The following is a 15,842-nucleotide window of genomic DNA, read 5'->3' on the forward strand; positions in this document are numbered from 1 at the left end:
CTTAGTTTTGGAAATGAAATATACCTGTGCAACATCAATCTGAGACAGGACTCTTTGGGCAGCCTCCTTCCCCTGGTTATGTTTCTTCATTTCTTCTAAACTGATCTCATGACTTGTCAAATCAGATTGGATTTTCTGTTGGGAGGATAGCATTATTAGTTAACATGCTCTACAAAGAATAACTTTCCAAGAAGACGAAATTCAGAAACTCTCCTAAACCATCACTACCATGTAGCTTCCTTTAAAGCGACCACACATTGGCCAAGAGTGGTGGTTCACGCCTGTAATCCTAGCACTCTGGGAGGCCGAGGCAGGTGGATCACCTAAATGGAATTATCGTAAATATTTTTTACTTTCATAAATTACCAAAAGTGAAATGATTCATTTCTTCCCTAGGGGATTATTATGAGAAAAGCAATAATCATTTTGAGTCAATAACAACTATTTCAGATATCATTTTCAATAGGCAATTTATATCTTATATGTAGAATTTATATGTTTTATCTTTGAAGTTACACTCAAATCTGACCAAAGACAAGATGTTAACCTGTAAGATTCAGCTAACTGTGACAGGGATGAGATATAAAGAGAAAATTGCATGTGGAAAATACTCCTTAACCACGTTCTTTGTATTTTATTTTATTTCATTGTACAGGCAGGGTCTTGCTAGGTGACCCAGGCTTGTCTCAAAATCCTGGCCTTAAGCAATTCTCCTGTCTCAGCCTCCCACAGTGCTGTGATTATGGGCGTGAGCCACCGTGCCTGGCCTTAGTGTTGTTTAGTCAGTCACCATGTGCCATATTTCAGTTAAATTTCAGGGAACCTATGAATTTAATAAACGGAAGTTAAATGCCCCAAATGGGTATTGTTATTTGTCTGATAGATATTTGATGACTTCCTGCAGATACTGATTTTGAATTTTAGATAACTATAAAACATTTCAATATTTATATATTTAATAAAGACATTTTTCAGCAAGTTCTACTGTAAAGTATATTCTGCATTTAACATACGAATTTCTGAGCCAGTTATAGGCATGGATCTCTGCAGCATGTGGATATCAAAACAATACATTTATTTATTTATTTCTGTCAAATTCATAAAAATAAGCTAGTGGTCAGGTCATTCTAATTTAAAATTCAGTTATTATTAGATTATTATAATTTAGAGAAGAAACTAAGTTATACCAGAGTGCCCATAACATTATCATGTGGATCATTTTGTATAATGCACATCAGTGTAAGTGAATTTACACCAATTGGAGTAAATTCTGATACATATCATTAGAAGGTAACATCAGTTTTGCTTAGCAGTTTCCAGAGAGAACTATAGCCCTGAACTGAGTAATGAGAATTATACCAAGAAAATGGGCTAAGTGGTTAAGGAGCTGTTTATGCAAGGTTATAAATTCACAGATCTAACTTAATATTATTCCTTAGAATATTAATCGTAACAATTATAGAGGCAAATTAATTATGAATTACCTAAATGGTTAGAATTCTGCCTTAAAACAAATGAGAGAATACTCATATAAATGTATCTTATTTTATTACCATATACATGATCTTCTTTGGTTGAACAACTACCTAGTGTGAGAAATATTGATACATTCTGGGAACCTAGAATCTGGGAGTAGGGATCCATCTAGGTGCATGACATTATTTATAGAGCAAGGAACATCACAGAATCTGTAAAGTTTGATAGAAGTATGCAGGGTGGAGTAATGCTCGTATGGAGGATGTCACAAGGGAGTTGATGTTAAAGTAGAACTTTGAATAATTAGTAAGCATTGCTGGGAGTAACAGATGCTTTAGAGGGGTTATGACCAGGGCCTTTCATCCTGGAAATGTTAATCCTCCTCAAAAAGATGGGCCAATAACAACCATGTCTGGGCCACATAATTCTGGACAACTCCATGTTATGGGTGATCAGAATGTGGAAAATGCTTGTGTCAAGAGAGAATCATCAGAATTTCTCTCAGAAAATTAGAATTGACAGAAGAAAGTCTGGTCAAACTGTGAGTGCTTGGAATTGTGTCACATATGCTAACATATTGCGCTTCTGAAATCCCTAGTTTGCAGAGTGGATTGAGGAAGAGCAAAGGTCCATGCACAGAGAGAGAAGAAGTAGATGCATAGGGAGTAAGGTGGTAACAAAAATATTGATAGTTTCCAATAGCAGGCTGCAGTCTGTTTTTGTTTGTTTGTTTGTTTGTTTTTAAGATGGAGCATCGGTCTGTCACCCAGGCTGGAGTGCAATGGCACTATCTTGGCTCACTGCAACCTCTGCCTCCTGGGTTCAAGTGATTCTCCTGCCTCAGCCTCCCAAGTAGCTGCGATTACAGGTGCCCACCACCATGCCCAGCTAATTTTTATACTTTTTAGCAGAGACGGGGTTTTACCATGTTGGTCAGGCTGATCTCAAATGCCTCACCTCAGGTGATCCACCCGCCTCAGCTTCCCAAAGTGCTAGGATTACAAGTGTGAGCCACCGCGCCCAGACTGTAGATAACATTTTCGAAAGAGGGCTGCAATAATAGCTCCCACAGTACATGCTCCTCTTACCACTCCCTCATCAAGAGGTGACGTTTATTTCTTCAGCTCTTTAAATCTGGGTTGACTCTTTGACTGCTTTGACCAATAGAATATAGTCCAAGTGCCAGTTATGGCAAAAGTCCTTAAGTGGCCTGGTAGCTTCCACTTCTGTATTTTTTTTCTTTTTTTATTTATTAATTATTATTATTATACTTTAAGTTCTAGGGTACATGTGCATAACGTGCAGGTTTGTTACATATGTATACTTGTGCCTTGTTGCTGTGCTGCACCCATCAACTCGTCAGCACCCATCAACTCGTCATTTACATCAGGTATAACACCCAATGCAATCCCTCCCCCCTCCCCCCTCCCCATGATAGGCCCCGGTGTGTGATGTTCCCCTTCCCGAGTCCAGGTGATCTCATTGTTCAGTTCCCACCTATGAGTGAGAACATGCGGCGTTTGGTTTTCTGTTCTTCTGATAGTTTGCTAAGAATGATGGTTTCCAGCTGCATCCATGTCCCTACAAAGGACACGAACTCACCCTTTTTTATGGCTGCATAGTATTCTATGGTGTATATGTGCCACATTTTCTTAATCCAGTCTGTCACTGATGGACATTTGGGTTGATTCCAAGTCTTTGCTATTGTGAATAGTGCTGCAATAAACATACGTGTGCATGTGTCTTTATAGCAGCATGATTTATAATCCTTTGGGTATATACCTAGTAATGGGATGGCTGGGTCGTATGGCACATCTAGTTCTAGATCCTTGAGGAATCGCCATACTGTTTTCCATAATGGTTGAACTAGTTTACAATCCCACCAACAGTGTAAAAGTGTTCCTATGTCTCCACATCCTCTCCAGCACCTGTTGTTTCCTGACTTTTTAATGATTGCCATTCTAACTGGTGTGAGATGGTATCTCATTGTGGTTTTGATTTGCATTTCTCTGATGGCCAGTGATGATGAGCATGTTTTCATGTGTCTGTTGGCTGTATGAATGTCTTCTTTTGAGAAATGTCTGTTCATATCCTTTGCCCACTTTTTGATGGGGTTGTTTGCTTTTTTCTTGTAAATTTGTTTGAGTTCTTTGTAGGTTCTGGATATTAGCCCTTTGTCAGATGAGTAGATTGCAAAAATTTTCTCCCATTCTGTAGGTTGCCTGTTCACTCTGATGGTAGTTTCTTTTGCTGTGCAGAAGCTCTTTAGTTTAAAATAAAAGAGGACACAAACAAATGGAAGAACATACCATACTCATGGATAGGAAGAATCAATATCGTGAAAATGGCCATTCTGCCCAAGGTTATTTATAGATTCAATGCCATCCCCATCAAGCTACCAATGAGTTTCTTCACAGAATTGGAAAAAACTGCTTTAAAGTTCATATGGAACCAAAAAAGGGCCCGCATCTCCAAGACAATCCTAAGTCAAAAGAACAAAGCTGGAGGCATCACGCTACCTGACTTCAAACTATACTACAAGGCTACAGTAACCAATACAGCATGGTACTGGTACCAAAACAGAGATATAGACCAATGGAACAGAACAGAGTCCTCAGAAATAATGCCACACATCTACAGCCATCTGATCTTTGACAAACCTGAGAAAAACAAGAAATGGGGAAAGGATTCCCTATTTAATAAATGGTGCTGGGAAAATTGGCTAGCCATAAGTAGAAAGCTGAAACTGGATCCTTTCCTTACTCCTTATACGAAAATTAATTCAAGATGGATTAGAGACTTAAATGTTAGACCTAATACCATAAAAACCCTAGAAGAAAACCTAGGTAGTACCATTCAGGACATAGGCATGGGCAAAGACTTCATGTCTAAAACACCAAAAGCAATGGCAGCAAAAGCCAAAATCCACTTCTGTATTTTTAGAACAGTCATTCTTAGGGTGCTCCCTTTTAGAATCCATCCAACATATTATGCTCTGAGAAAGCTAAGTCACATGGAAAGGCCATGGATACATGCTTCAGCAACAATTACAAGTAGGCTTTCAGCCAACAACTGCTAGCCATGTGAGTGAGTGATCTTGGATGTTCAGCCCAGTTGAGCTTTCAGGTTGCTATAGTATCAGCCAACAATGGACTAAAATCACATAAGAAACCCCAAAAGAGAACCATTCAGGTGAGCTTTCTTAACCCGCAAAACTATTAGAAGGAATAATAAATGGCTACCATAAATAACCAAAACACAGGCATTAGTCCCTTCTTGAGTCAAAACTTTATTATTGTCCTTGGTTTCTAGGACACATTACTGTTTCCATATGACTAATCTTTCTCTCTCATTTGTTTTGCTTTAGTTACTTCAATTTTGTTACTTCTAAATAAGAGTCCTAAATACTGTATATGCATACTGGATATGCAAGGATATAGGAGTTGTAAAAACAAAAGCATTTCTGGTTGAACAGAAACAAGGTGTGGAGACAGGGCGCTGAAGAGTATAAGGAGTTTGGCAAAAATATAACAAGAAATGGAGGTAGAAATCAGGTACTAAATAATCTTATGTTCCAAATGAATGGTTTCCACTATTTTGATCATGCAGATGAATTCCAAAATTTGAAATTGATCATAATCACAGATAACAGTAGTTTTATTGCTAATATTTAATCTAATAACTAAGGAAATTCATAGGAAGGAAATGCGACTGCAAATCAGCAGTATGTTGAAGTGAGTTTGCATTTTAATAATCACTATGTGCGTCTGTATAGAGAGAGAGAAAGGGAAACAGTACATTTGTATAATATGTATTTTTTTCAGTGTTTTCAAGTGTTAGAGGAAAGCAGGAAGAGAGAGCAAATCGAGAACCATGGAGAACACAGAAATTTAACTGACATGGAAAGAAAAGCACCAAATAAATAGAAACAACAGTCAAAGAGAAGGAAAAGAAGAACTAGAAAAGAGAGAAAATCTCACATCAATTGATGTGAGAATTTTAAGAATGAGAGAGAGAGGTTAACAGTGTCAGTTTCAGATAGGTTCAATGGGATCAATAGTAATCAGGGTACATGAGGTGGTCAACGATCACTGGAGCTAGAAAAGAGGCTGTGGATGATGAGAGCAAAAATCATATTTTCAAGGGCTGCCCTGATTAAGGAACAAGGAGCATTCTTACAAAAACAGTTTAAATTACTTTTGCAGACTTCTGTCTCTACACATAATAAAATTCAGGTCAATCAGACTTAAACATACTTTAAGGCTACATGAAAGGAGCCAACAGATAAAGTGATTTTTTTTTTTTTTTAATGTAAGAAGATAATTGGTTAGGAAAAAAAAACCCTGTTTAAAGCAAGGAAACCAGAGTGAAGCACAAAGCTCAGGGCCAAAGGAAAATATTAGCAGGAGTAGAAGTGGCTCTTTCTCAGAAAACAAAAGTAAGATGTGAAGATGCAAGAAGTTGAATGCTTCCTACTTGGTGCTCTCCGAGTATCAGGGTGAAATCATGTTGACATTAATCATGATTTAAATTTCAGGGCTCTCTCTTGCCACCTTGGGCAAAGCATCAACATGTTCCAAACCTCGATTTCCTCATGTCTAGCCCAAGAATGATAATAGCAAGCCAGCAATGAGGTTTTCTTATCTGAGAAATTCTCTTTTCTTCAGTAGTCAACTACATTGGTTTTGGTCAAAAAGATCAGATGTGACAGTATATGTAAAAATACCTGTCCATGTTGTTTGCACAAATATTTAGTTATAAGTTATCAGCGATATAACATGTCACTTCCTCATAAGCACAAAACCCTACGTATCTGCTGAGGATGAGAGGAGAGAATCAAGGTGGAGTTTAAGTCAAAGTGATGAAAGTTGAATAGCAATTGTGGTTACTGTGAGAGGAAACTGATGGGGAAAAAATGAGAATATACTCAGAGAGGGTAGAGGGTGCAAACTACACATCTGTAATCATATCTGTGTACATGTATTTAAAAGTTTTTCCATCCCCTTAGCCTCCAAGGTTAGTAGAGGAAAAAACGAAATATACACATAGTCCCTTAACCTTTTATACCAGAGGTGTCAAAGAAGAGCAAACAAAACATAAATAAAGAAAAGAAATCATCATCAGTATCCTCACCACTGCAGACATTTGCGTGAACTTATGCACTAACACTTTATATAATTAATTCCATCTCTGAATCATATTAACAGAAGTATTTATCATCTTCATTTACGAATGAAGTAAAAATGTCAACAAACCCAAGGTAAAATAACTACGAAGTAACAAAGTTGCTGCCATTTGAACAATTATACTGCCTCTTTAATTATGGTTTTAAAATAAAAGTATCCTCCAAATAGACATTTGTGGGGGGAAAAAAGAAATTTAATCTTATTTATATGTTGATAGCATTTAGTTAATTCAATTCAATACATTGTTCAGCTTCTACTACTCAATTCCACACAGTAAGAACAAAACCGTTGCCCCTATACTTACAGAAGCTTTATTTTGAGAGGCAGAATGTAGATATATAAGTAAATTACAAAGCAGAAATATATGCAATGTAATAGAAAAACTAACATCACACACTGGGGCCTGTTGTGGGGTTGGGGGAGGGGGATGGGATTGCATTAGGAGATATACCTAATGTAAATGACGAGTTAATGGGTGCAGCATACCAACATGGCACATATATACGTATGTAACAAACCTGCACGTTGTGCACACATACCCTAGAACTTAAAGTACAATAAAAAAAAAAATTTTTTTGAAGAAAAACTCATGCTCTGTGATCAGAAAGATAAAAATTAATATCTGCTGTATAATCTGGTGATTTTTAGGAAGTTGACATAATTTAACTAGCATATGGCTGAGAAGGGGTTTTGGAGGGTCAGAGGATAAGAATATAGGATCTCATTTTAGGTTGTAGGAAACAAGCTAGCAAAGATTAGGCTTGGGGCATCCAGAGTGTGTGGGTTTAATTTAACGGAAGGAAAGACTGTGAGTCAGTAAGAATTACTATTCAGATAAGGAATTAGTATGAAGCTATAGAACCTTAAGTTTCAGTGCCTCTCACTTGCAAGAGACTCTTCTATAATCCAGCATTTAATTTTCTATTTATAATTTTTTCTTCATAGACTGCCCCTGGAAATTCTAGAAGCTTGGCATTACAAAGCAAAGCCAAGATAGCACAAGTGATCATTGCAACACAGGCCTTTCTGATTAAGTTCCACATTTTCCCAAATGAGCCATATTGTTGTCATAAGTCATAAATAATGGGGACAACAATAACTTACAAACATATAAACAAACACTTGACTTTTATCTCTTGGCAGGGGATATGAAGGACTAAGTAACCTGTGAGAGGAAGGTTGGGCAATTTGGAGTTCAATGCAAAGCATTCCATGGAATTTGAAATATACATATTTCTATTAAATGGTTAGAGAAACTGTTGAGGATGAGCTTCTGTGTTTTTACAAAGGCTGCTACCACTAAAATTATTAACATTGAAAAAAATCATCACTGAACATCATATAAAAGTGAGACTTTTTCATAATTTATAGGCATTTCTAGAGAAATTATCATATTTGTAGTACTGTTCCAATATGATTAGAGATAAAAATTTCTTTACGCATTGAGTAGATTATGCATTAAAAAGAACCCAGTGGTTAAACGTATTTTGGAAAGTGAAGATGAACATGTGTCTATACTACAGAACTTCTCAGAATATTTATTAATATGCATTGTGTATATCCAAGAGTCATACAATACTTTGTGGATGTTATCCTTTTGCTTTTTTTGACAGAGTGTATCACACAAGTAGATTTGGAAAAAGGCATTCCAACATACTTAATATATTCATTAATAATAATTTAATTCATTACTAAAATTGTAAAATCAAATGTATTTATATTTCTAATTGATTCTACTATGGGTAAGTTGTAAAACATGCATGACATTTATATTTTGCCAGCATCTTTACACATTAATTCCACAAATTTTACATTTAAATTATAATTAACTTTTAGTTTGTATTTAGGATATCTTTTACCACCTACTTTACCTAACCTCATCAGAATTTTATTCTGGAACCACATAAGCGAAAAATGCTTATCACTTTAGTGCAGGCTGACTGTGAAACAGATAAGTCACTTGTACAAATAACAAAGTATTATTGAAACTTCTAGGAAGAACAATCTCCTATGTTAAAATCACTCATAAAAAAAGACAATGTAATCATTTTCTTTTGTGGCATTATGGGAATATGATGCAAGAAAATAAAATTGTAGAAGAAAACACTGGAGACAGAAGATGTAATCCAAAGGAAAATGATCTTTATACTTGTCTACCAGATTTCTAAGTTGTCCTAAAGATGTGAAGGATGTATAATTTGAGCTATATTTTCACCCAATATATACATCTAGTGGGATATGGATAGTAAGCATTTGAAGAAAACAAATAAACCAACCCCAAACAACTGATGTTGTGAAATTATCAGCCTGGCTTCATATAAAAATCAGAAAATTCGAATGGAAACAAAGTAAGAGGAAATAGCAAATCAGGGATACTGACTTGAACACTCACATATGCTCTATGAGGGGTTCTCAATCCAATACCTTTCAGAATCACTAGATTTTCTTCATCAAACTCAAGTAATATAAAGCAAATTATATTATTCCATTATGAAAAAAAGACATTTGAGCTTATCTCATCATTCCATTATTTTAAAAAGGCATTTGAGCATGCAGTAGTTATGTTCACAGCACTATATATTCAAAGTAGGAATGGCCCGGCGCAGCAGTTCACGCCTGTAATGCCATCAGTTTGGGAGGCCGAGGCAGGTGTATCACGAGGTCAGGAGTTCAAGACCAGCCTGACCAACATGATGAAACCCTGTCTCTACTTAAAAAAATATATATACACAAAAATTAGCTGGGCGTGGTTGTGCACACCTGTAATCCCAGGTACTCGGGAGGCTGAGGCAGGAGAATCACTTGAACCTGGGAGGCAGAGTTTGCAGTGAGTCAGGATTGTGCCACTGCACTCCAGCCTGGGCAATAGAGTAAGACTCCATCTCAAAAAAAAAAAAAAAAAAAAAAGTAGGAAAATAAAACAAGTGAAATCGAATTAACAATTTTTCTACTGAATATGGTAAAGGGCAAAATTGCAGAACAAAAAAAATCCATCAAACGTTAATCACATTTTAAATACAGGACTTTACAATTAACTGAGCAGAGAGCAGGGCTTTTTTAAAAAATCATGCTTTACCTCATCAAACCATTCTCATATATCCAATTAATAGAAAATGGCAAGCAAAATTATACTGCAGCTGTCTAAAGTATTTAATGGAATAAACAGTATCAAATAATTATTGGAGTTTCTGTGGTGTCAAATACAGGAAAAATTTAGAGAAAAGAAAATATTTTAGAAAAAATTAAAATATTTCATGTTGAGACTACTGATTGATGGAGGAATGTGCCACTGTTAGATTATAATTGTGAAAGAGATAGTAAGTTTGAAATTGTTATTTTCAAGAAAGGGAAATGACCACATATCACATGTACTTAGAAAACTAAAGAAAGAAAATATACGAAAAGATTTGGGATGATATGTACTTTCCAAAGATAAGAACGTGCAAGAAATGTAATTATTTTCATAGAAAAAGATAATGTTGAAAAGTTTCAGGTTATACTTTATAATCATTCAACAAGTAAAAAAAAGAAGAAATTCACAGAGCTTTTTATTACTCTTTTTTAAAAAACATCTATAAGTTCAGTAACTTAGAAAAATATTACCTATAAATTAAATTTTGTCAGCTAAAGGAGTTTTGACTTTTATCAGAAATATGCAACAGAGCCAAAGGAAACATTTTATTTCAGTGTTTCCCCTACATTGTTCCTTGACATATGAGTTTTGTGGTATATCAACATATTTCTGGAGGAAAAAGTGTCTGTGGCTTCTTACCAAATTTAGCTTAAACTTTTAATTTTGAAAATACAAAAAAGTGGGTCAAAAATCTCCAGCAGAGAAGCATATAAATTTTTCTGTGTAAACTTGACCACAGAATCTTTTAAAAATAAAAAATTGGATATTGTATATAATTATTATTACTTGTAATATACCTGAGAAATGATGTTATGCTTAGTTGTAATGACAATAATAGAAGAGTCCATTATAATAATGTATTTTCTAACAATGACATTCTTCACAGAAATAGAAAAAACAGTTTTAAAATTTATTTGGAACTGCAGAAGACCCAGAATAGCCAAATATATCCTAAGCAAAAAAGAACGAAACTGGAGGAATCACTTTACCTGACTTTAAATTATACTACACAGCTATAGTAACCGAAACAGCATGGTACTGGCATAAGTGCAGACACATAGACCAATGGAACGGAATAGAGAACCCAGAGATAAAGCCATACATCTACAGTGATCTAGTTTTTTGACAAAGTGCCAAGAACACACACTGGGGAAAGGAGTCCTTTAATAAATGGTGCTGGCAAAATTGGATATCCAAATGCAGAAGAAAAAAATGAGACCTCTATCTTGAACAGTATACAGAAAACAAATCAAAATGGATTAAATACTTACATCTAAGACCTCAAATTATGAAACTACTACAAGAAAACATTGGGGAAAATCTCCAGAATACTGGTCTGGGCAAGAAATTCTTGAGCCATACCCCACAAGCACAGGCAACCAAAGCAAAAAGGACAAATGGTATCATACCAAGTTAAAAACCTCCTTCATAGCAAATGATACAACTCACGAAGTAAAGAGACAACCCACAGAATGGGAGAAAATATTTCCAAACTACCCATTTGACAAGGGATCAACAACTAGAATATATAAAGAGCTAAAACAACTCTATAGGAAAAAACTAATAATCTGATTAAAAATGGGCAAAATATCTGAGTAGACACTTTTTTTGAAAGAAGATAAATGACAAGCGGGTATATGAAAAGGTTCTCAATATCATTGGTCATAAGAGAAATGTAAATCAAAACCACAATGAGACATAATCTCACTCCAACTCGAATGGTTTTATTTATAAAACAAGCAATAACAAATGTTGGCGAGGATGTGGAGAATAGGAAACCCTCATACACTGTTGGTGGGAATGTAAACTAGTACAACCACTATGGAAAACAGTTTGGAGATTCCTCAAAAAACTAAAAACAGAGCTACCATACAACCCAGCAATCCCGCTGCTGGGTACATACCCAAAAGAAAGAACATCAGTTGGCCAGGCGCTGCGGCTCATGCCTGTAATCCCAGCACTTTGGGAGGCCGAGGTGGGCGGATCACGAGGTCAGGAGATCAAGACCACCCTGGCTAACACAGTGAAAACCCATCTCTACTAATAATACAAAAAAAAAAGTTAGCCGGGCGTGGTGGCGGGCGCCTGTGGTCCCAGCTACTCGGGAGGCTGAGGCAGGAGAATGGCATGAACCCGGGAGACAGAGCTGGCAGTGAGCCAAGATCACACCAATGCACTCCAGCCTGGGAGACAGAGCAAGACCCTGTCTCAAAAAAAAAAAAAAAAAAAAAAGAAGGAACATTGACGAGGTATCTGTACTTCCATGTTTTATTGCAGCACTAGTCACAAAAGTCAAGATTTGGAAGCAACTTAAATGTCCATTAAAAAAATGAATGAAGAAAATATGGTACATATACACAATAGAGTAGTATTCAGCCATAAAAAAGAATGACATCCTGTCGTATGCAATAACATGGATGGAACAGTAGGTTATTATTTTAAGTGAAATAAGCCAGGCAGAAAAAGACAAACATCCCATGTTCTCAGTTATTTGTGGGAGCTAAAAATTAAGATAACTGAACTTTGGAGACAGAGAGTAGAAGGATCCTTACTAGAGGCTGGGAAGGGTAATCAGGGGTTGGGGAGGAAGTGGGGATGGTTAATGGGTACAAAAATTAGAAATAATGAGTAAGACCTAGTATTTGCTAGAATAGGATGACCATAATAAAAAAGTAATTGTCCATTTAAAAATAACTAAAATAGTACAACTGAATTTTTCATATCACAAAGGATAGATGCTTGAGGTGATAGATACCCCATTTACCACGATGTGATTACTATGCATTGCATGCCTGTATCAAAATATCTCATGTAACCTCTGTATACCTACCATGTGCCTACAACAATTAAAAATAGAAATAATGTATTTTCAAATAATTATGGTTACTTTTCAAAATAGATAAGTGAGTAAATCAAACTCTAGGGAACATTTTGGAATGCTACATAGAAATAATTGGGAGATTGTACTTGTAGGTTAATTTTCATTTGATAAAGGGCTAATTATTAAAGTGGAGAAAGCAGATCTGAGTCAAAATATCAGCTTCAGTAAAAATGCTTTGGCATTAAAATTCATTTAATGTAATAGAATGTGAACAATGGAAACATTATGACATTACTATGTAAGATCTTGTGGACATCAGTAGGCCATCAATAAATATCTACCATTTAAGTTAATTCCAGGTTATTTAACAACATTCATCACATTTCACCCTTTACTATGCATCAAAATAATGGAGTGAAAAAGTTGATGGTAACCTTAAATTGTCTTTTTAAATGTATAATAGTAGTTGATATATTCTGTATTCAACAGGTTTTTAAAAAACAATTTTGAGGTATAATTTACATACCATAAAATTTTCATTTTAAACATATAAGTCAATGAACTTTGGTAAATTTATAGAGTCATGTATACATCACCACACTCCAACTTTAGGACATTTTTCATTAACCCCTAAACCTTCGTGTCCATTTTCATTCACATCCTGTTCTCATCCCATGCCTCAACCATTAATCTAGTGTTTTCAAATATTCCCGTAAACACATGACTTTTATACCTCATTGGGCTGTTGTAATTATCAAATAATGTGAATGCTTTGAAAATACTAGACATTCACATGGCATAATCCTTAAATAGGATGTAATACATAGAGAGGCTGAAACAGGTACTTTTCTTCAGTCTTTCCTTTTCATGTGAAGAGTTCCATTTTGTACTATTTAAAGTATTTTGGAAAGGTTTTCAGAGCTTCAAAGTTGGGCAATCATGAAGCACTATGACAAAATATCATTATGATACTATCAAGTTCCATTGGAAAAGTGGTTCTTGACTATTACGGTAAACGTGAGTGGCCAGCAATTTCTAAACTTTTATTTTTCTTTGGTGCTATCTAACGAGTGGCAAGATAGCAAGGACCATTTTAGGCTTATTCATATTTTAAAATTTTACATTACCTATCACATTTGTCTGACACATACTTAGTGACTAAACCTCAGTGGAATTCAATACATTTGCCAGCTATCTGTTGGAAATCTGCTAGGTGGCCCACGGTCTTACAGCTGAACTCTAGTGGGTGGAGAATGGGAGTAGATAAGGAAAATTTTAGAAAAGTAAATAAAAGATTTTAAAAAGCAAATAAAAGATTTAACAATCACGATAAATGCTGAAAGAAAAAAAACACATAGTATGTTAGGCTATGTGTTATCTGGCTGTGCATTTTAGGTCGATAAATTTTCTGTGGGCTATCTTTGGACTAAACATCCATTTGTATAAGAGAAACCTGGGAAATAATAGGATAAATTTGGATCACCTCAAAATATTCAGAGTGTTGCCATAGTCTTCACTGTGACTGTAGCATGATGTTAATAGGTTGGTGGAAAAATAATTGCAGTTTTTGCCATTACTTTTAATAATTTCATCCTTATAATTTGTAGAGAGATTTTTACAAAAGTGTACTATAGCTTAATTGCAGACTTAAAATGTATGCATCAAATTAATATGAAATAAATCTATATCTTTATCATAGAGCCTGTACGGACATAATACTGCACAGGTTTTCCAGGTACAGTCAGTGATGTGTGGCTGTAAAGTTTCTAGTATTTTACATCTCCTGCAACTTTTGTTTGTGACTGTTTCCCACACTTTTAAACATGTGAATCTAATAAGAGTTATTTTCAAGTGGAGAGTAATAAGTTCTACATAACAACACATAGGGGTGGCATTTCAAGGTTAGAACAGATTCAAAATTAACTGCACTAGGTTTACCATCATATCTACTGTGCTGTGTAAAAAGGAAAAAAAAGTCTGCAGCTATGGCTATATGGGATTTAAAATTTGAGCCCGACTCTCTGGATTAGTTTTCCATTTTTTTCTTCTCTGATTAAATTATCTAATTATCACATAAATTCCCCCTTTGCAGGTTTCTGCTGTCTAACTCATAAATCAGTAAAGCAGGCTGTAAAGTTACACTGTTGCAAGTCGTTTGGCAATCAAATGTGCCTATCTACACTATAAGAGTCTGTTTTATTCCCTTATGAAATCATAAGCTCAATCTGATAGACCAAAATCTGCAATTATATCTTTATTTTTAAGCCATTGATTTTCATAGCTTGGAATGTTTATATTTAAATATGACCAATCATATTTAAAGTGAGTTATAAGATTTAGCTTCTTTAATCAATACAGGAAGACTGCCATTATAAATTCTTTTTTAATGTGCAGTTACTGCAACTAGTTTAAATTAATAGCTTTATTTGGTTTAAAAATTCCCTGTTTTCTAAATTGTACTCACATTGTCAATGGGAGGGAAAAAGAGATGGAAGGAGGAAGTCTGGTCTGTAGTAGACTCTGGAACAGCTGACGTCCTAGGTTGGTGAGCAAAACATGGCAGTATTTTTCAATATTTAATTATGAGGCCCTCTTCTTTGAAGGTAATTTGTTTCCTTGCTCTATGCCTGCTCATAAATCTACTATGTGGGACATGAGGTTACAAAAAATCATCAAAAAGCTTATCCACCATGATCAAGTGGGCTTCATCCCTGGGATGCAAGGCTGGTTCAACATACGTGAATCAATAAACGTAATCCAGCATATAAACAGAACCAAAGACAAAAACCACATGATTATCTCAATAGATGCAGAAAAGGCCTTTGACAAAATTCAACAACCCTTCATGCTAAAAACTCTCAATAAATTCGGTACTGATGGAACGTATCTCAAAATAACAAGAGCTATTAATGACAAACCCACAGCCAATATCATACTGAATGGGCAAAAACTGGAAGCATTCTCTTTGAAAACTGGCACAAGACAGGGATGCCCTCTCTCACCACTCCTATTCAACATAGTGTTGGAAGTTCTGGCTAGGGCAATCAGGCAAGAGAAAGAAATCAAGGGTATTCAGTTAGGAAAAGAAGAAGTCAAATTGTCCCTCTTTGCAGATGACATGATTGTATATTTAGAAAACCCTATTGTCTCAGCCCAAAATCTCCTTAAGTTGATAAGAAACTTCAGCAAAGTCTCAGGATACAAAATCAATGTGCAAAAATCACAA

The 15,842-nt window shown here is 35.4% G+C and overlaps 1 protein-coding gene across 1 annotated transcript in view; it reads right to left on the minus strand.

Moving 5' to 3' along the window:
- The window catches only part of DMD (dystrophin), a 2,044,437-nt gene that overhangs the window by 1,197,845 nt on the left and 830,750 nt on the right, over nt 1-15,842 (minus strand). The window contains exon 30 of the mRNA XM_025371836.1: nt 25-135. Coding sequence (XP_025227621.1) covers nt 25-135 — 111 coding nt within the window. The remainder of the gene's footprint in view (nt 1-24; nt 136-15,842) is intronic.

Source organism: Theropithecus gelada, chromosome X (genome assembly GCF_003255815.1).
Source record: "Theropithecus gelada isolate Dixy chromosome X, Tgel_1.0, whole genome shotgun sequence".
In the NCBI taxonomy this organism is placed as follows: Eukaryota; Metazoa; Chordata; class Mammalia; order Primates; family Cercopithecidae; genus Theropithecus; species Theropithecus gelada.